Here is a 21,451-nt window from a genome sequence, read left to right on the forward strand (position 1 = left end):
AGCCCTCGTGAGTCACAAGTCTAGAGCCTCCGGGAGTGGGGGTGGAGCACGCTGGCTGCTCTGGAGACCTGACACTCTGTCCCCCCCAGGAGGACTCTGGCTTTGGAGTCTGGGGACCCTGAGGCCTGGCCCCTTCCATAGCCTCTGCCTGGACCTGGGGGCTCTGTCCTAGACACTTGTTCTTTTTCAGGTCAGTTTTGTCTCAGTTGAGGATTTAGAAATGATGGGGGTGGTCCAGGCCAGGTACGTCCCGGACAGGTTGACATCTAATTGGCCTGATTGGAACCCAGCCTGGGTCTCCTCCCAGGCCAGGCCTCATCCTTGTGCTGTGTGGGAATCACCTGGAGAAGCAGCTGTGGGACTGCCCCCCTGCCACCTGCCCTGTGGCAGGACATCCCCGGGGTCAGCTGGTGTCGGACGCTGTGTGCGACCCGTGCCCTCCACTGCCCCACCACCCCACATGCCTCTTCTCCATGCTCAGCCCTGGGGCCGACACAGGTCCAGCCCCTCCTCAGTGCCATTCACCCACAATCCTTTCTGAAACCTGCCGCCAGGCTCTGCAGGTGCCTGTGGGGGCCAGTGTGAACTCACAGGCTCGCCTTTGGGTCCGCGGGGCCCAGGCCCGCCCTTGGCTCCTTTCATGCCGGGACTTCCCGGGGCTCCGTTGTTGCCTTGATACCCCTGCCAAGGGAGAATATCCAGCTGTGCCCGGAGCAGGGGTCGCGGCTGAGCGGAACAGTCACACCCAGCCAGCCCCTGCCATCCTCCACTGGAGCCCGTTTGCTTGGGGTGTGGCGGGCGCCCGCATGTGCCCCTCAGTATTTGGGACAGCCCCACGAGGAGGCACCCGTCAGAGGGGCTGCTTGTGCTTGGCACACACAGCCAGTCCTTCCCACCCCACACTGTGGGGCCCAGTGGGGCGCCCTTGGTGAGAGCAGGGAGCAGTGCGGCCGTCCATTCCTGCAGGGGCAGCGAGTGTGCCTGGGTTCTGCCGCAGACATAGGTGCAGGCCTCACCTTGCTTCCTTTGGCCCCGCTATCCCCTGGGGGCCCTCTGCGTCCTGGGCGGCCAGCGTCCCCCTAGAAGGGTTTGCAGAAATCAGCCCTCTGCTGCGAAGCAGGGACACAAGGTGCAGGACCCTGGGGGCAGGCTGGGGGCATGCGCCTCCTCCCAGGTCTGCGGAGCCTCTGTGTGCCAGGCGCCAGCAGGGCTGCCAACAGAGCCTCAGCACCAGCCTTTAGCCGAGCACGAGTTAGGGCAGGATCCCTGTGCGGCTGCACAGGTGACTATCAGATGCTGTTCCTTGACAGGGGTTTGGGGTCTAAGGGGAGGTGGACAGGAAGTGGCAGCATTGGGTCTGAGTGCGAGGCCTCCTGTAGGAAAGGCTGCTCTTTCTGTCTCTCAAGGGTCTTGGAGCAGCTAGGGACAAAGTGACACCTCAGGTAGCCTAAGAGGGTGGAACCCTCAGGGTGCTGAGAACCTTCCCTCAGGAAGCACCCCAAAGGCTCGGGTGGGGCTCCTGGTGGCTTGGTCTGAGGACAGGTGGACTTGCTCCAGAGGCCTGTTTGGGCTGCCACAGAGCTGCCCCAAGTGCCAGTGCACAGCCCCTGAGTGAGGAAGAGCTGGTGAAGGCTGGGGGGACACCCTACAGCCTCCTGGGCACACCATGGCCCTTTGCTCCTGCCTGACCAGATGTGGGGTCCAGGAGCCCTCTGCTGGGCTGTTGGCACTTGCAGAGGCCCAGCATGTTGGCCCGGCCACACTTGGCGAGGTCCCTACCTTGGCTCCTTGGTCTCCTCGCTCGCCTGGGCTCCCTGCCTCCCCTGGGTAACCGTCAGGGCCCTGAGGGAGAAGGTGAGGGTGGTGTCCTGTGGCTCCTGCCAGGGCTATCCCTGGGTGAGCTTCAGTTCTCCCCATGAGCCAGGGCCGGCTGACAGTGGAGCAGGGCTGTAAGTCCCCATTATCTGGGCCTCGGAGGTACCTCCCTGCACCGCAAGACCCCTAGCCCAGAAAAGGAGCAGCCAACGGCTCCAAAGCTCCAGGAACACTGGGGTCTCAGGGCCACAACCTGGAAGCTCCTATGCGTGTCCCGTCACGCTGTGACCCCAAGAACCCTGGGCTGGGGTCAGGGCCAGGCAAGGGAGGGGCTAGGCTAGGGCAGGATCTGAGCTCAGATGACGCTCCGCGTCCTGCAGCAGCTGGCGGCTGCCCTCCCTGCCTGCTGAGGTTTAAGGAGGATGGTGGGGGTGCTTACCCGGGCTCCGGGGTCTCCCTTGCAGCCAGGAGGCCCGATGCGCCCCAGCTTGCCCTGGAGAAGAACAGAAGACAGAGGAAGCATCAGGGCAGGATTCTGGGACTGTTGATGGCCAGGGAGGGAGGTGCCAGTGCAGGCGGGGCCAGGCTGATCCCCAGTGCAGGGCCAGACGCGCTGTCAGGGCACAGGGGGTGGTGGGGACACAATTGCACGGCAGCTATCCTGGAGCCAGCTCTGGGAGGCACAGTGAGTCTCTGGGATGCGGCACGGTGCACGAGCGTTGGAGTGCCCCCCACCCTGTGTGCTTGTGTGTGCATGTGCACACGCGTGTGTGTGCGAACTGCTGGTCAGGCCAGGCCAGGACAGATCTGGGGGTTCTGCCAGGGAGACTGGGACATCCCCGAGAGGCCTGGCGATGGGACGGAGGCTCACTCTACCTTCTGTCCATCAGTTCCGTTCTTGCCAGCCAAGCCGGAGGCCCCCTGGAGAGAGAGGAGAGAGACTCAGTTAGCGCCCATTCTGTCCCCTCCAAGCAGCAGAAAGGTGGGGTGCCCGCCCACCCAGCCCAGCTCACCTTCCGTCCATCAGCTCCAAATTCACCCTGTGCAGGAGGAAAGCAAGGCCAGTTAGACTGTGTCTCTTGGCATCACGGACATCATTGTGTCTGGGGCGCAAGTCAAAGTCCTTGGCCCAAACATAAGGCCTGAAGAACCCCCAGAACAAAACCACCACTGACAGAAGCCCAGGTCTGTCCCTGCCAGGAGTGACTGACAGGCTTCTTACAGATGCACTGGGATGAGCCTGGGTCCAGGAGGTTCAGAATCAGGACCTTACCTTTTCTCCTTTGAAGCCAGGGACACCCTAGGGCAGAAAGAGAGAACAGGACATCATGGTGGGTCTTGAACTGAGAAACAGACAGGGAAGGACCCTCCAGGACCCCGCAGGCCGAGGGGGCATATGGGGGCTCTGTCCAGCGACTGGAAATGGCATGTGGATTCTAAACAAAAAGCTTGGTGGAGGAGGCTGGATGTGGGGTCAGGCCGGACGCTGGGTATTGAGGTGACCTTCAGACTGTTGGGATGCTTCTCTTCCTCGGTAGCAGGGGCAGGGGAGGGTGGAGGTGGGGGGCCTGCCCCAGACAGTGCTGGGTCCTGCACCAGCCCCACCCAAAGCCCGGAAGCCCTGGGCTTGTCCCCAGTACCTCCCAGCCCCCAACTCACTTTGGGTCCTGGGAATCCGATGGGGCCTTCGATGCCTGGGTCTCCCTGTGGAAGAAAACAAGGGGCCATAATGTGAACCTGCCCTGGGCATGGGGCCAACAGATGGGTTGGGGGCTGGGGAGTGGGGGGACACACACCTGTCTGCCCTTCTGTCCGGGCTCTCCTGGCTCACCCATGTTGCCCTTGGCACCCTAAAAGCAGACAACAGAGAAAAAGGTAAACCAAAAAAGGCAGGGTGGGGTGGTGGGTCACGGAGACCCTATCACAGGTCCTGTCAGAGTGGCACAGGGAAGGCTGCTGGCGCTTCTGCCAGGTGCAGACATCTCAGAGCTGGGACAGCTGCCTCCGAGGGCCTGGCCCCCATCAGACCAGGCTTGTCCCGATCCTGTTTCTCTGAGCCCCAATGGACAGCTTTCCACGAAGCTGCCTGCAAACATGACCGGAGCAGCCCCCTGGGGGTGGGGACAACCGGCAAGGGGGTGCCTTCCACACCCAGTGGCTATGACCATAGCCGACATGGGGCTCTGTTCTCCATAAATGCCTGGGTTGCTTTCACTGGGACATTAATTCCTCTACTTAGGAGGGGGGAATCTGAGTAACTTTTGACAGATCAGCACTTCAGAAATCCATAAAAAAGTTACATTCCCTTGGAATTAAAACTTTAACTTTGTAACGTAGAACTTTATTAAATAAGTATGTCTATTTAATAATATGCTTCCAATTTAAATGCAAATGGGCAGAGGAAAGGGGAATAATTGAGAGATCAGAGGAGAGAGGAAAGTGGGCACAGAAGTTTCTGGAAGGTCATGCTGTGCCCTGTTCTGGGGTCCCCTTTGCATCTTGGTGTCCACTGAGGTCAGTGCCACCCTTGCTGCCTCCAGACTCCAACCACAGTGACTCCTGTGGCAGCTTCCAACGGCCCCCACCCCCAGGATGGGGTCACTCCACTTTTGTGAGCAGCCAAGGCTGTCCCAGTGGCAAATTAATTCTCAGTTGTGGCAGGGAGGGCACTGCTGCCAGGATGGAGAGGGGCCAAAGCAGGAGGGGAAGGGTCTGGCCAGTGGCCTGGAGATGTCTCGTCCTGGAGATAGTGCATCCAGGTACACACGGGTCTAGGTAGTTCTCATTCAATTAAGAAAGAAAACATGAAGCTACTTAGTAACAACATCCTCTGTAACAGTATTTTAAATTCCTTGTCTCATCTCCTTAGAAGTTTCTTTCCACTCCTTTGTCTTTCTTTATAATTTTTGACAGACATGAACTACTGGAGCTTCAGATACTCTGGCAGTGAGTTTTGGAAGGATTTTATTTTATGTGTCTCTGTTGTTAGGAAAATGTATGACCATTCAAATTAGATTTCCTAAAACGTACTTAATGAACTACAAACATGGTGCTTTGTATTGATTAGCAATCATATTATCGACAGTAATGCATCTCATGTTTTATTTGAATGTGTTTGTTTACTTTACAAGAATGTTTTAAAGGCATATCTTAGTAATTTAAAAACCGTTTCTACTTTTTCAAAATGCCATTTCAAAGGAAGTGGACAAAAACTGAATTTTAGTTTCTCCAGGGTCAGAAGTGTACAGACCATCTGAGGCACAGCTGGCCTTAAATGCAGAGTTCAAAGAGAGGTCAGGGCTGTCTGGGCATCTTACCTTCTGTCCGCGGTAGCCCTTGGGGCCGGGAGGCCCGGGAATCTCCAGGCAGCTCACCTTATAGCACTGAAACGAGAAAGCAGAGAGACAGCAGGTCAGATGGCAGGAAAAGCCCCCAGGTGGTGGGGCAAGGGTCAGGACACAGGTAGCCCATGACTCTCAGAGAGAAGAAAGGGAGCCCTGCAATGCTTGTGGGGACCAGCAGGGCTGGGACAAGGGGGCAGACACACTAGGTGTTTGGAGGCCTTGTATCCACTGGGGATAAGCTGGGGAGTTTGGTTATGTCAGGCGTTCTCCTCAAGTTTTGGAAAATCGAGACTGTGCTAAGCAAAGACAAATAGTAAAAAGGACTAACAAGTCATGGACATTGACTAGGCATCATCTGTATACAGGGATCAAACCACCATACTTGTGAGCAGCTGTTCTAAGTAAGGGAGCCTCCAGGGTGGAGAGCTCAGATGCCTGCTCTCCTTTCCTGGGAGCTGGAGCTGGTGACACGCAGGGACGTGGAGATGTCAAGGACCCTGAGGCTGCGGTCCCTGAGCTGGGCATACCACCAGCTGCCTGCTTTCTCCTCTTGACCTGGCTCAGCTGCGCTTGGGTGGTGAGTCCTGGGTTGACAGACCCGCCAGCCTGGAGGCATGACCCTCAACCTCTTCACTTCATGTGTGCTGGCAGATGACCCTAACATTGACCCCCAGGGGGTTTAAATGGCCTGGCTTTGGCTGGGAGCCTGTGGTCCAAACTCAATGGATCAAGCTGCTCCTCTTGTCCACTCCGCCTGGGGAGTGCCAGGAGCTGGTGGCTGGTGCGATCACCTCTGCTGGGCCCGCCTCAGAGGCCCAGAGGGCAGCTCTGGCCAGAGTGGCAGGAATGGGAAGGGCCACTCACCTCTCCATAGGCTTCGTGTTTCTGCAGAAAAGACACAGAGAAACCCGGGTTAGTCATAAGTCTTGAGCTCCAGCACAGTTACACCTGGAGTCTGGGAGGGGGGTCACAGGGCACCTGGGTGGATGGGACCCGCCTGGCCTCAACTCCTTCAGTCTCCTCCCTCAGGGAGGTAAACTGAGGCCTGGAGTGGGTGGCCAGTGAGTGGGCGCTGGCTCTGGTCCCCCCGTGCCCAGGGCTCACCATGACCCTGATGATGCGATTGATGGTGTCCTGGTCGATCTCGGTAGAGTCGGGCCGCATCGTGGCATAGTTGCTGCGGTAGAGCTCGTGCGGCGTGCTGGCGATGTCCCGCAGGCCCTGCTCATCCAGGTTCCGGTTGGGGGCCACAGCGAAGAGCCGAATGCCCTCCTCCCGGGCCCGCTCGGCCTGCAGCTTGATGCCCCCGCAGGGGCTGCCTGTGACATGGCCATCTGTGATGACCACGGCAAAGTTGACCACGCCCTTGCCCACGTGCTGCCGGACCTCCTGCGTCATGTTGGCCAGGGCGCAGTCAGTGAACGTGCCCCGGCGGAAGGAGCGGATGCTCTGCAGGCTCTTGATGAAGGAGGCCCTGTCGCTGCCCGGCGGGCTGAACACCTCCACCTGGTCGGAGAAGTGCAGGCCGCCGTAGCGCCAGCTCAGGGCCACCTGGTCCAGGTAGAACTCGTCCTGCAGCTGGCTGATGAACTGCGGCACGAACTGCTGCATGTGGTAGAGCAGGCTGTCCGTGGGGGACTGCATGGTGACGCTCTCCGAGGTGTCCAGCACAAAGTACACGTTGACAGGGCAGTCGGCCTTCTCTGGGGGGACACGGGATTGTCATGGGCCTGCTGCAGCGAGGGGCCATGAGGGGAGCCCCGGGCAGGCAGTGGTCTGATCAGCCCTGGCCCACACGAGTACCTGGGCAGTTGTTGTTTCTCTCAGAGGTGCCGGGTGAGATGATCTGCTGCTGCTGGGCGTGGAGGCCCCCCAAGAGCCCCCAGAGCAGGAGCGCAGAGAAGGGACCCCAGAGCATCTTGGCAGTGGCTGTGCACCCTGAAGTCCTGCAACAGGGGGGAGGGGCCGCTGCAGACACCACGCCCACTACATGCATTGCCACCCCCTCCTTGTCCTCTAACCCTTCTTCCATGATGTCAGGGGCACATGGTGGGTCGTCAGGCTTGGGGGAACTGCCCTCCACTCCTCAAGAAAGCTGGGGCCTGCACCTGGCACAGGTTGCCACCAGCACCTGGCTGGGGGGCTGTGCCCTCTCCTGCATCCCGGGTGGGGCTGCACACCTATCATGGGTGTGTTTAGTGGGGTCAGTTGTGGTATTCAGACTTTCAAGGTCCTTCCCTGTCCTCTGGAGCCCCGGTGCAGCAGGTAGACAGGCACGTATGCCTGGAATCGAAACACTAGTGACCAGCCTCCCTCCCCTGCCCAGGTCAGCCCTGTAGCAACGAGACCCCCAGCTTCACTCAGGAGTCCCAGCATGTGACCCTGGGCAGGCCACTTTCCCTCTGGCCTGGCTTACTCCCCTTTAAATGGGACTCTGATAAGGATTGAGGGAGGACTCTACTAGGTACTAGGAGAAAGTAGGTTTGGCGGAAAGCAGAGTCAAGTCCCTGGAGCAAATGGATCTGCCCCCTCCCCCTTGAGCATCCTCTCTGGTGTCCTGTGGTTTGGCTTGTGTTGGCTCAGAGAGGCTGTCAGGGCAGGCCCAAAGCTGGCCTGCTGTACTGGCTGCCAGAGCAGGCTGAAAGGCACAAGGACCAGGTTCAAAACACCCAGTTCAAAGAAGTGATCAGAGTTGGCCTGAGCACACCGTCTACTTTGTGCAAATGTCCATGGGGACTGCCCAGGGCCATACAAAAAGGATTTGAAAAACATGCATAAAACACACACATGTATTTTATATGTATCTATGTCTTTTAAATTTACAGGTAGGGAATATACATTACTTTAAAATTTTTACAAAATTTAATACCAGAGTAAGCCACACGAGAGCTTTGATTAATTTTTTAAAAAAAATTTTAATTGTGCAGATCAAATTCCCTGAGCCATAATGTAAAAGAAGTCACTAACAAGACAGAAAAAAATTAAAGCACCTGGGAATTTAAAAACTCTCTCTTGTAAAAACTATGTAGTATCTAGTGACAATGGGAATATTACACATAAAGACAAATATGAAAGGGCCAAAGCCATACACAGAGAAAATATAAAGCCTTAGCTGCTTTATGTTGTTAAATAAGAAATTAGTGTATATGAATTAGGCATGTAGTTGAAGAAATTAGAGATTAAAAAAACTAACAAATCTCAGTAAAGCAAGAGGGAGAAAATAATAAATACCATAGTAGAATAATAAATATACCTAAGAGCTGGTTCTTTGAAAAGCCAATAGAATAGAATTTTTTTTAGCAAGTCTAATCAAGAATAAAAAAGCACAAACATAGAAATACACAAATTTAATAACAAATAAAACAATATCATGATAGATGAGGAAGGTTTTTGTTGTTTGTTTTTAAGAGCATACCAAGTGCAGCTCTACATTAATATGAAAGGCCATTTTCTGTGAAAGGTCTCAGGAAGGGGTGAGGAACTTGCTGGACTCTGTCCTGGAAGAATGGAAACACTGGAAGGAAACTTGTTGCCAAAGACTCTAGCCCAGGCAGTATGTGGGTGAGTTCTTTCACACCTTCAAGAACAAACACTTCCATTTTACCTGTTTCAGAACATAAAAAAAAACCCAACTTCTGTCTAATTCATTTTTAAATCTGGCATAACGTGAGACCAAAACTTGATGAAAGAAATCCCTAAAAGTAATGCTTCAGATAAATCTCACTTTTGAATATAGCTACAAAAATCTTAACTAAGAAAATAAAATGCTGCAAATATTAAGGACCACTATACCAAAACTAAGATGAAGTTAGTTAAAGATCCAATGATATAGCAAACAGTAGAAAATGTATTAATGTAAGTCACATTAATATAAAAAGAGAAAACCATGCAATTGTTTTAGTAGATGCCCCAAACATCCATTTCTAATTAAGAACAAAAAAACCCCAAACCCAACAGACAAGGCCAAACCTCATAAGAAACTTAGGAGAAGAGCTAACATTATAAAGGATATAAATTTCAAATTAACAACTAACATCATATTTTATACAAAAACTAAAATATTGGTCTTATGTTTGTGGGTTATGGATGCTTTTAAGAACATGGACAATTTCACCTGACGCAAATGGCACAGATACACCTATACAGAAATCATGTCCATAAATACAGGGAATCCATTCACAGACCTTACCCTGGTTAAAAACTCCTGCATTAGAAGAATGCTCATTAAATTACAAAAAAAAAAAAAAAAAAAAAAAAAGGCAAAGAGTGCTGTTCTCACTTTATTATTCAGTGTTGTGTTGGAAGCCAATGCAATAAGAAAGTAAAAGGAAACAAAGTATAAATGTTGGAAAATGACACAAAACTGTTCTTATTAAAGAGAATTGTCTACCTAGAAAACCCAAGAAAAGCAACTGAACAAAGTTTTGTAAAAAAGAACAAGGGGGGGGGCAGGGAGGGAAAGAGAATTTAGTGAGTCAGTTATAAAAAATACATATACACAGAAAGATATTGATTTCCTTCTATCAGTAACATCCAATTAATAAATGTCACAAAAAATACTAGCAAGAAAAACAACAGAAATCCAAGGAATAAACTTAATAAGCATGTGCAGGACTTCTGAAATAAACTCAGAATTTTTCTGAAAAACACACTGGAGAAACAAACCTTGTTTTGGATGAGAAATCACCCAAATATCTTAAACTGATACTTAAGAACATCAGTTATTTCTAACTGAATCTACAATTGAATGTGATTTTAGTTAATATCTCCAAGAAAATTTTTTGCTTTTTTGCTGGTAGGAGTTGGCAAAATGAATCTAAGTTTCATTCTTATAAGAAAGAATAGTTGAGAAAAGTTAAAAAAAAAAAAAGAGTGATGAGAAAACCTGCACTATCAAGTGCAAATACATGATAAAATTACAATAATTAAGTAATTTTGGTTTTGGTACAGACCAGCAGACCACACAGCAATGGGCATATGAACGTACAAGAACCAAAGAAATAAGATGATGGCCTTTCAGAGCTGTAGAAAAAGCCTGGGACAAAAGCTCACCATATGACTAGAAATAAAGATAATACTACCTTGCATGGTACAACCAAATAAAGTCCAGAAGTAAGTACCTGAGTAGAAAACATGAACTAAAATTGTCTTTGAAGAAAATATAGAGAATGAAATGACAATGAAAAATCTTTTATAATTATTCTGTACCTGACATTATCTTACATTACTTCATTTAACATTCACTGTGGCCCTTGAACACAGGTATGTTGATCAAACCCATTCCATAGATGAGGAAACTGACACTCAGTACAGGCAAATTGCCCAACGTTCTTGGCTAATAGCTGAGGTCTGAACATAGGCAGCATGGGTTCCACTCTGCACTGTCAATACTGGGCTCTCACATATGACCATCGTTACAATGAAAGTAATACGAGCAGAGTGGAAACAGACCAAGAGCCAGGCAGCAGTCTTCCCAATGTGTGACCAAAATTTCATATTCTTTAGATAAAAAAATTTTGATGGTCTGTCATTATGTGCATAAATATTTATAATTGTTATATCTTCTTGCTGTTTTGAGGCTTTTATTAACATATAATGTCCTTTTTTATCTCTTGTAACTTGTTTCGATTTAAAGTCTATTTCGTCTGATATTCATATAGCCACCCTTGCTCTCTTTTGGTTTCTGTTTGCATAGAATATCCTTTCACTTTCAACCTATTTATGTCTTTGGATCTAAATTTGAGTTTCTTGTAGAGAGCATATAATTGGATTATGGTTTTAAAATCCATTTTGCCAATTTCTGTATTTTGATTGGAGAGTTTAATCCTTTTACATTTAAAGTAATTACTGATAAAGAGGGACTTCTCTCATTTTACCTTATTTTATATATATCTTATAGCCTTTTTGTCTCTCATTTCCTACAATACTGTCTTTCGTGTTTAGCTGATTTTTTGGTAGTGAAACATTTAACATCCCTTTCTTATTCCCTTTTGTGTTTATTTTTTAGTTATTTTCTTTGTGGTTACCATGGGGATTACATTTAACTTCTTAAAACTATAGCACTCTAAATTGAATATATACCAGATTAACTTCAATAACATAACACTCTAGTCCTTTAAGAGCTCTGTCCCCATCTCTTTTAGTTATAGATGTCAAAAAATTACATCTTTATATATTATGTCCAAAAACATGAACTAAGATTATTTTTAATGCTTTGGTCTTCCAAATTATGTACAAAACAAAATGTGGAATTACAAGCCAAAGTTACAATAATACTAGGCTTTAGACTAATAACTTTTAAAAAAAATAGTATGTCTAAGGGAGGGAGGTTTTGGTGATGGGGAGCAATAATCAGCCACAATGTATATCGACAAAATAAAATTAAAAAAAAAATAGTATGTCTCTTAAATCATGTAGAAAATAAAAAGGGGAGTTAATGCCATTGTTACGATAATACTAGCTTTTATAATTGCCCATCTTTACTGAGATCTTTATTTCTTTGCACAAGTGTCTAACATCCCTTCATTTCAACCTGTAGGACTCCCTTTAGCATTTACTGCAGGGCAGGTCTGGTGGTAATGAACTCCCTCAGCTTTTGTTTATCTGGGAATGTCTTAATTTCTCCCTTACTTTTAAAGAAACAGTTTTGCTGGATATAGGCTTTGTGGTTTCAGCTTTTTTCTTTTAGCACTTTGAATACATCACCCCACTGCCTTCTGGCCTCTGAAGTTTCTAGTAAGAAATCTGCTGATAATCTTGATGATCACTTGTATGTAATGAGTCACTCTGTCTTGCTGCTTTCAAAATGCTTTGGCTTTTGACAGTTTGATTACAATGTGCCTCAGTGTGGGTCTCTTTGAGTTCACCCTACTTGGAGTTCATTAAGCTCCTTGAATGTTTATATTGATGTCATTCATCAAATTTGTAAAGTTTTCAGCCATTGTTTCTTCAAATGTTCTCTTTGCTCCTTTTGCTCTCTCTTCTTCTAGGACTCCTACAATGTGTATATTGGTCTGTTTGATGGTGTCCCATGGGTCTCTTAGTCTCTGTTCACTTTTCTTCAATAGTTTTTCTTTCTGTTGCTCATACTCACTAATTTTCATGGTGATATCTGTTCACTGATTCTTCTGCTAGTTCAAACCTGCCTCTGAATTCCTGTAGTGAAATTTTCATTTCACTTATTATACTTTTCAGCTCCATAATTTCTTTTTGACCTCTTTTAGGTTTTCTAGCTCTTTACTGATATTTCCATTATGTTCATACCTAATTTTTTTTGAATTTCTCCACACCTTCTTTAGTTCTTTGAGCATCTTTAAGACAGTTGTTTTAAAGTCAGTGTCTGGTAGATCCACCATTAGGTCTTTTTCAGAGACAGTTTCTGTTGGTTTATTTTTTCCTTTGAAATAGGAAAGAAACTTCCTTGTTTGTTTGCCTGCCTTGTGATTTGTTGTTGTTGTTGAAAGCTGGATGTTAGAATCCAATAATGTGATAGCTCTGGAAATCAGAATCTCCCCTTCCGCAGCGTTTGATGTATCTGTATTTTGCCTTGTCTTCTTGATTGTTGTAGGCTGTCTCTGTGCCAAGGATAAGCCTGAAGTGTAAACTTAAGGTCTTCTCAGGTCTTTTCTGAGACTACGCTTTCCCCTGGGCATGTGCAATTACTTTTTAATTTCCCCTTTACATGTGTTTGCTTTTGAATGTGCTAAGCTTCAATGTCTGGCTCCCAAAAGGTAAAAAAGAGAAAACTAAAAAGGGAAAAATGTGCTATCCCTTTGAATCCCCTGTAAATTATTTTAGCCAGAGAGGGAGGGGCTTGCAACAGTGGGGGTAGGTGCAACAATGACGGCCATGTCAATAGACTGAGAAAAATAGGTATCATACAAAGTATCTTCTTAGCCCACCCATGATGGAGTGAAGGTAGAAATCAATAACAGAAAGAAACAAAAAATCACAAATTTGTGGAAATTAAACAATGCATTCTTAAACCAATGGATCAAAGAAGAAATCACAAGGGAAATTAGAAAATACTTAGAGATGAATGAAAATGAAAACACAAATTACCAAAACTTATAGGACATAGGAAAGCAGTGCCAAGAAGAAAATTTATAGCTATAAATATTTACATTAAAAAACAAGAATGATTTCAGATCAACAACTTAACTTTACAACTTAACAAACTAGAAAAAGAACAAATTAAACCCAAAGCTAGAAGAAGGAAGGAAATAATAAATATTAGAGGAGATAAACAAAATAGAGAATAGCAAAATAATAGAGAAAATCAATTAAATCAGAAGCTGGTTCTTTGAAAGGACCAACAGAAGTGACAAACCTAAGTTAGATGAACTAAGAAAAAAAGAAAGAAGACTCAAACCACTAAAATTGTAAATAAAAGCAGGGACATGACTACCAACTCTACAGAAATAAAAAGGATTATAAGAGAGTACTAAGAGCAATCGTATGCCAACAAATTGTATAACATACAGGAAATGGACAAATTCCTGGAAACATACAACCTACCAAGATTAAACCATGAAGAAATAGAAAATCTGAATAAATCTATACATAGTAAGGGGATTGAATCAGTAATTAAAAATCTCCTGACAAAAAAAATCCCTAGACCCGATGTCCTCACTGATGAATTCTACCAAACATTTAAATAAGAACTAACATCAATCTATCTCAAAATTTTCAAAAGACATGGAAAGGAGAAAACACTGCCTAACTCCTTCTGTGAGGCCAACATTACCTTGACACCAAAGCCAGTCAAAGATACTACAAAAGAAGAAAACTACAGACCAACATCCCTTATGAACATTGTTAGAAAAATCAACAAAATACAAGCAAACTGGATTCAGCAGGATATTAAAAGGATTATATACCATGACCAAGTGGGATTTATTCCTGGAATGCAAGGATGGTTTAACATATGAATATTGATTAATGTAACATACCACATTAACAGAATGAAAGAGAAAAAACCACATAATCATCTCAATTGATGTGAAAAAAGCATTTGACAAAATTCAACACCCTTTCATGATAGAACATTCAGCAAACTAGGAATAGAAGGAAACTACCTCAATATAATAAAAGTCATATTATATGAAAAACCCACAGTGAACCTCAGTGAAAGACTGAAGGCTTTTCCCCTAAGGTCAGGAACAAGGCAAGAATGTCTGCTTTCACCATTTCTATTCAACATAGTAATAGATCCTAGCCAGAACAATTGGGCAAGAAAAAGAAATAAATGGCATTCAAACTGGAAAAAAAGAAGCAAAATTATCTCTGAGATTATGTTACATGTAGAAAACCCTAAAGATTCCACAAAAAAACTGTTATAACTAATAAATTCACAAAGTACCAGGATACAAAGTCAACACTCAAAAATCACTTGCATTTATATGCGTTAACAATGAACAATCCAAAAAGGAAATTAAGAAAACAATCCCATTTACTATAGTATCAAAAAGAATAAAGTACTTAGAAATTATCATAGGAAGTGAAAGACTTGTACAATGAAAACTACAAAACATTTCTGAAAGAAATGAAATAAGATATAAATAAAAGTAAAGACAGCCCAAGTTCATGGATTGGAAGACTTAGTGTCGTTCAGAGGTCAATATTACCCAATTCAATCTACAGATTTAACATAATCCCTATTAAGATTTTTTTTTTACAAAAATAGAAAATCCATCCTACAGTTCATATAGATTCCCAAAGGAACCTGAATAGCCAAAACAATCTTGGAAAAAAAAAAAAAAAAAAGAACAAAGCTGGAGGACTAACATTTCCTGATGTCAAAACTTACTATAAAGGTACAGTAATCAACACAGTGTGGTGCGGGCATAGAGACAGACTTACAGACCAATGGGTAGAATAGAGAGTACAGAAATAGACCCTGTCTATATGGTCAAATGATACTCAGTGAGGGTTCCAAGACCATTCAATGGGGAAAAGACATTCTTTTCAACAAGTGGTGCTGGGAAAACTAGATACCCACATACAAAAGAATGAAGTTAGACCCTTACCTAACACCATATCCAAAAATTAACTCAAAACTGGTCTAAAATCTAAATATAAGACCTAAAACTTTAAAACTCTTAGAAGAAAAACATGGAGGCAATAACTTCATGACACTGGATTCGGCCATAATTTCTTACATATGATACCAAAGGCACAGGCAACAAAAGAAAAAACAGAAAATTGGGCTTCATGAAAATTAAAAAAACTTATGTATCAAAAAACACTATCAACAGAGTAAAATGACAACCCAGAGAATAGTAGAAAATATCTGCAAATCGTGTATCTGATAAGGGATTTAACATCGAGAATACACACTGAACTCCTAAAACTCAACAGCAACAAAAAGACCTGATTCAAAAATGAGCAAAGGACCTAAATAACATGAACAAATAGTCAATAAACACATGAAAAGATGTTCAACATCCCTAATCATTAAGGAAGTGCAAATCAAAACTACAGTGAGATACCACTTCACACCCATTAGTATGGCTACTATTAAACAAAACAAAACAAAATGGAAAATAGCAAGTGTTGGTGAGGATGTGAAGAAACTGGAGCCTTGTGCACTGTTGGTGAGAATGTAAAATAGCTCAGCCACTGTGGAAAACCGTGCAGCAACTCCTTAAAAATTTAAAAATAGAATTATCAAATGGTCCAACAATTCCACTTCTGGGCATATACCCCCCGAAATAGAAACTAGGGTTGATGGAGTTTGGATGTGTTGCCCCCTCCAAAACTCATGCAGAAATTTGATCCCCAATGTGGCAGTGTTGGAAACTGATTGAGTCATGGGGGCGGATCCCTCATGAATGAATTAATGCTCTCCCTGGGGGAGGGGGGATTAATGAGTGAGTTCTCGTTCTATTAGTTCCCACGAGAGCTCGTTGCTTAAAAAGACCCTGGCACCTTCTCTCTCTCTCTCTTGCTTACTCTCTTGCTTCCTCTGGCCATGTGATCTGCTTGTACCCGCTGGCTCCCTGCCACTTTTCACCATGAGTAGAAGCAGCCTGAGGCTTGTGCCAGATGCAGCTGTCCCAGAATCATAAGCCAAATAAACCTCTGTTCTTTATAAATCACCCAGTCTCAGGTATTTCTGTTATAGCAACACAAAACAGACTAAAACCAAGGGTCTTGAAGAGACATACGTACACCCACATTCGTAGCAGCACCATTCACACTAGCTAAAACACAGAAGCCTCCCAGGAATGGCGTCCAGCAATGGTGAAAATATAAACAAAATGGGGTATAGACACACAATGGAATATTATTCAGCTTTAAAAAGGAAGGAAATTCTGACACATGCTACACCACGAATAAACCTGGAAGACATTATGCTAAGTGAAATGAGCCAGTCACAAAAGGAAAAATACTGTGGGATTCCATTGGTATGAGTCACCTAAAGTGGTCAAATTCAGGGAGACAGTAGAACGGTGCCCACCAGGGGCTGGGGAAGGGAGGAGTGGGGGAATTCTTGCTTAATAGGCTTTAGCTTTACAAAATGAAAAGAGTTCTGGAGAAGGTTGGTGGTGATGGTTGCATAACATACGACTGTACTTAATATCACTGAACTGTACATTTAAAAATAGCTACCATGGTATTTTATGTAACGTGTATTTTACCACAGTAATACAAGTCAGAAGGAATAAAAGCTCCTACAAATCAGTAAAAATTGAACACCTGTTAGGAACCTGGGGAAATCACAGCCAGGAAAGTCACAATAAAAGTATAAATGGTCAGTGACCCAATGATGTTGTGCTGCCTGGAAATCAGACACGAAGAGCAAACCCACGCAAGATGTCATTCTTCATCCATGAGATGGGCAAATAAAAGAGACACGTCCAATGTGGAGAGTCCCAGGGCCCTTCTCTACTTCTCTGGTGTGATAGCGGGCATGAAAGCCTTAATACTTTTCACACCCAGGGGCCCAGAGCAGAACCCCCACCTGCTCACTGCAGCATCTACAGCAGGCAGCAGGGGGCTCCACTGGGCCGGGCGGGCCTGCGTGCAGCCTGTGGAGAAGACTGCTTCGCAACGTGGCTGATCCCCGCGTGCGGCTGAGGACAGGGCCGCCACAGGGTCTGCTCAGTGAGCAGCAGCCCATGACCCCTGCTGGGCGGGGTGTGCCTCACACAGACACCCCTCCCCCCTGCTTTGCATAAATGTGAGAAAGAGGCACAAGCAGACCGACTCATCGAAATGAGGGGCTGTGTTTAAAAAGAAAGAGTCCAACCATCTGTGTTTTCCCTGAAACAATCACTAGAGCTGCGTTGGCTTTTCCATAAGGCATTTTGTGGCTGTAAATATAGTCTATCTCCACTCCATGCTAGGTAGGAAGTGAGGGTGCTTTAAAGCCTGACCTTGTACAGATGAGAAACAGATGCCCCCGAGAGAGGTGGGCTTGACAAACCCCCAGACCTTCTCCTGGATATGGCCTTCCCTGCTGCTGCCACCGCAGATGTCCCCAATCACTGCCCCCGCCTGCCGGTGGTCATGGCTTCCCCACGCCACCTCACCAGCAAAGGCAAGGCAGCTTCAAGGTGGCCAGGGAGGCCACTGTCCACCAAGACCTGTGCACTCTGCAGAGGGGAGCATGGTGCACCCCACCCCCGGGCCCTCCCATCAGACCCAGAGTGACTTGGTGTCACCTGTGCTTAAGGCGTCCAAGGAGGCCCAGGCCTGCTTCCTGGCCACACCCTCCTGCCTCCAACTGGGAAAGGCAGACAAATCTTCCCTCCTGGAATCCCAAACGCCCCTCCTGGCCATTGGAAAGGAGGCAGGGCATAAACCCCAAATGGTTCCCTTTTTTGTTAAATAGGCATGAGATGGCCTCCAAGCCAGAACATTTTTATTGGAAGAAAAACTACAGGAAAATCTGTGATCTCAAGCCACGTTTCTGGATATCAATCTAAAAGTGAAGATTCTCCCTTTGGGACACTTGGGTGGACTTGGGACCTGGGCCCTCTGCACACCTGAGGCTCCACTGCAGCTGTTCCGTGTTGTTACTACTGGCAACAGCAATGGTCTCAGGGGTTGTTCCCTCCATGGTTGCTGAACCTGGGGGGGACTCCCCCACGACTAGGCCCTCTCAATCAGCCCTCTTAGTGTCCCCCTGAACAGGCTCTAGGGACTGGGGGATGCCCTGTGGTGGGCTCCAGCCCTGGGTGTGGGGGACAGCAATTGGGGGGACAGGGTGGGGGTGTGACCTGTGTTCCCCTCCCTGCCCTGGCCCCTCTCTGCGAGGCTCCTTCCTGACCCACCCTTCCCTCCTTCCCTCCTGGGTCCTGGGGAGAGGGGCTGGCACCCCTGGAGACCCTGTGACAGTTCCAAGTCGGGGGGGGGGCGGTGTCTTCTCATGGGGTGGGGGGACTGAGGCCCCTCAACCCCTGAAGATGTCCTCCAGACCACAGATAAGACCAAGCCTCCCAGGACCCAGCCTGGGTCTGGCTGCAGATGCTCGTCCCTTCGGGGGTTTGGTGGCCTGCGGAGGTGCCGGACAGGTCTCGGGACTGCCCCAGCAGCCATCCGGAGCGCTTCGGAGCCTTAGCACCGAGCAGGAATAGAGGGTGACCCCTCCCCAGACCGGCTGTGCCCGGGGAGAGGCCCGTGGAGAGGCCCGTGGAGGCAGCCGGACGGCGCCGCGCACCCATCTTCAGCTCTGCACCCCCGGTCCCCATGGCGCAGGCCGCTTGGGGACAGCAGCGCGCGGCGAAGGCGCGGTTGTGGAGAGACTTGAGCGGGGCCCCGCGCTGAAACGTGGGGCTGCACGGGGGACCCGTCACCGCACCGGGGAGCCGAGTCCCGGGCGCGGCCCGGCGGTCCCCTGCCCGTCGAGGTCCCCTACCGGGCGCCCGCCGCGACCCCGCGCGTTCTCGGTGCTCCCGATGGCCGTGCGGGGCTGGGGCGCTCCGGGCCTGGCGAGGGGCTTACCCGGTCCCGGTGCTCTGGCTGGACACGTCCGGAGGAGGCTGCAGGTCCTGACGGCCCGAGGCGCGGCGCCGAGTGCGCGGGAGGGAGGGGACCGCGGGCGGGGCCGCCGCTTTATCCCCGCCCCGCCCGCTCCGAGTGCGGCCACCAGGAGGCGCTGCGGCCCCGCGGACGGGGAGGGCGGGGACCCGCGGGCCGGGGAGGGCGGAGACGGCGGGACGGCGGGGACGAGCGGGGGACGCGGCGGGGCCCGGGCTCCCCTCGCGACACAGTCGGGCTCGCCGCCCCCCTCTGCCGGTCCTCACAGTCCCCCGCGCCCCTCAGGACTTGAGCCCACTCCCCTCCTCCACCCGGGTCCCTACCTCGGCCGCTGCGAGGACTTCACTCCCCGGCCGGGCCTCCTGCTGTCCCCTGCCCCATCTCCGGGCGACCTGGCCGCGAGCCGAGTCCACCTCGGGGCCCTGGGGTGTTGGGGACGGACGAGGGGCGCCCCCGGGACTCGCTGCTCGACAGCAGCTGCGCCTCGACCGCGCAGGGTCTCCCCCGCCCGGCACCCCCGGCCCCCTGTTCAGGCCGCGCCGCCGGAGGCTGAGTCCGGTCGGGGCTGCGAGGGCGGCGCTGAGACCTCCCCGCCGCGGCCCCACGGGTCAGCAGGTGCATCAGTCCGCCCACCGGCCGTGGCTGCAGCGCGGGTCGCACCTGCAGATACCAGGGCTGTCCCTGGGGCTGAGAGAGGCAGGGGCCGAGGTGAAGGTGCGCAGGACCGCCGAGTCTCAGGCGCTCCAGGGGCTGGGGTCAGGGCCCAGTGGTGCTGGCGAGCCACCCCTTCCTGCGAGAATGCCACAGGTGGGCTTGCTGATGGGTCCTGGGGTCACTGATGTCCCCACCTGAGCAGAGCCTGGGACAGGGTGAGAAGGGGTCCTTGGCCGGGCTGGAAGCAACCCTTGGTGGTCCGCAGGCTGTGTTTAGATCCCTAGTACCGACCCTGGAGCTATAGATCCCAGCCCCCAGGACCAGGGCTCCTCCATGAGGTGGGATGCACACAGGGCTGGAAGGGGTGGGGGGGCGGTCCCTGGGCTCTGGGACAGGGCCGCATTCAGAGCAGTCCTTGAAAGGGGCCAGGCAGTTAGCTGGTGAGGCTCCAGCTTGAGATGAGCAGTTTTGCAAATGTCTGATTTAGCCCCTCCTCCAGGAAGAGAGAGCCCCTGAGATCCTTGGTCACCTGTGCCCCAGGAGGTGGCCCTCCCTGTGTGGACAACCTCTGGTCTTCAGGGCCTTCCTCCCTCCACCCTCTGAGACCTGATCACTTCTTTCAATCTGTGTCCCATCTCCTGGCCAGATGGTAAGGGGGCTGACAGCAGGGGTCTGTGGAGATGCCTTTGAGTCCTCATAGTGCCCAGCAGCAGTGGGGGAATGGCAGTTGCCTGACAAGACACTCGGAGCTTGTCCCTAAACACCCCTGTCTGCTGTCCACAGAGCCTGTAAGATACACCTGAGCCCCAGCAAAGGGACCCTTGTGCTCTCACCTGCTTTGGTTCCCGGAGCCCTGAGCTCTGGCTAGACCACCTTGCAGTCCCAGCATCAGTGTCCACCCCTCCCTGTGCAGTGTCAGCCTCTCCAGTCGAGGGATAACGGGAGACTGAGATGGTTAATGGGCAGTGGGAGGCCCAGTGTGAGAGCCAGAGGGCCTCTGTGGTAGTAGCTGAAGAGAAATCCCACCTCCTGCGGTGGAAGTGCTGATATGGCCCAGCAGCCGGCTGAAGGTGAGTGAGGACCGGCTGCTGCAGGCAGGTCTGCATGCTTGGCCAAGGCCCTTGGGTGAGAGAACCTGGGATACTGTAACACAGGCTGGGACGGGGTGGAAGCCCTGAGGATGTGGCTCTGTAGCCCCCTGACCCATCAGAGCTTGCAGAGAGGTCAGCCAGCCCTCCCTCTGTGCAGCAGCCTCCCCCACAAGGCAACAGGTGCCCTTGTTGGGGCTGCTCACCTGGCCTCCTGGCTGCCAGGCCAATGACTGGGGAGAAAGTCCAGTGTAACCTGGATTGGGACCTGCTGGGCCTGATCAGAGAGCAGAGAGGGCACATGTCAAAGGAGCAGCAAGAGCCAGGGCAGTACCGCTGGAGGTGGATTGGATCAGACTGGGGTGGATTTGGAGGGTGCTTCATCCAGGGGGACAGAATAGAAGGCTGGATAAGCAAGCAGTGTTGACTTGGAGGCACTTTCTTGGAACATGGGATTTAATCCCCTGGCAGGGTCTTTAGGTCAGGGCAAACTCAAATCTGGGATGGCTCATAGAAGCCTGGAGAAAGAGATGGCTCATGCTGAGGAGCAGAGAAGCCAGAGTT

The 21,451-nt window shown here is 49.5% G+C and overlaps 1 protein-coding gene across 2 annotated transcripts in view; it reads right to left on the reverse strand.

Moving 5' to 3' along the window:
• Positions 1-19,180, reverse strand: part of COL6A2 (collagen type VI alpha 2 chain) — a 31,095-nt gene extending 11,915 nt beyond the window's left edge. For both annotated transcript variants that reach the window (XM_063095058.1, XM_063095062.1), the window contains exons 1-14: positions 19,110-19,180; positions 6,963-7,105; positions 6,264-6,862; positions 6,024-6,044; positions 5,133-5,198; positions 3,612-3,665; positions 3,475-3,519; positions 3,089-3,115; positions 2,829-2,855; positions 2,692-2,736; positions 2,255-2,308; positions 1,780-1,842; positions 1,017-1,079; positions 592-681 (exon numbers count right to left, since the gene is read on the reverse strand). In XM_063095058.1, the coding sequence (XP_062951128.1) occupies positions 592-681; positions 1,017-1,079; positions 1,780-1,842; positions 2,255-2,308; positions 2,692-2,736; positions 2,829-2,855; positions 3,089-3,115; positions 3,475-3,519; positions 3,612-3,665; positions 5,133-5,198; positions 6,024-6,044; positions 6,264-6,862; positions 6,963-7,077 (1,269 nt within the window). In that variant the 5' untranslated portion in view covers positions 7,078-7,105; positions 19,110-19,180. The remainder of the gene's footprint in view (positions 1-591; positions 682-1,016; positions 1,080-1,779; positions 1,843-2,254; positions 2,309-2,691; positions 2,737-2,828; positions 2,856-3,088; positions 3,116-3,474; positions 3,520-3,611; positions 3,666-5,132; positions 5,199-6,023; positions 6,045-6,263; positions 6,863-6,962; positions 7,106-19,109) is intronic.
• Positions 19,181-21,451: the final 2,271 nt, after the last annotated feature.

Source organism: Cynocephalus volans, chromosome 1 (genome assembly GCF_027409185.1).
Source record: "Cynocephalus volans isolate mCynVol1 chromosome 1, mCynVol1.pri, whole genome shotgun sequence".
Classification (NCBI taxonomy): Eukaryota; Metazoa; Chordata; class Mammalia; order Dermoptera; family Cynocephalidae; genus Cynocephalus; species Cynocephalus volans.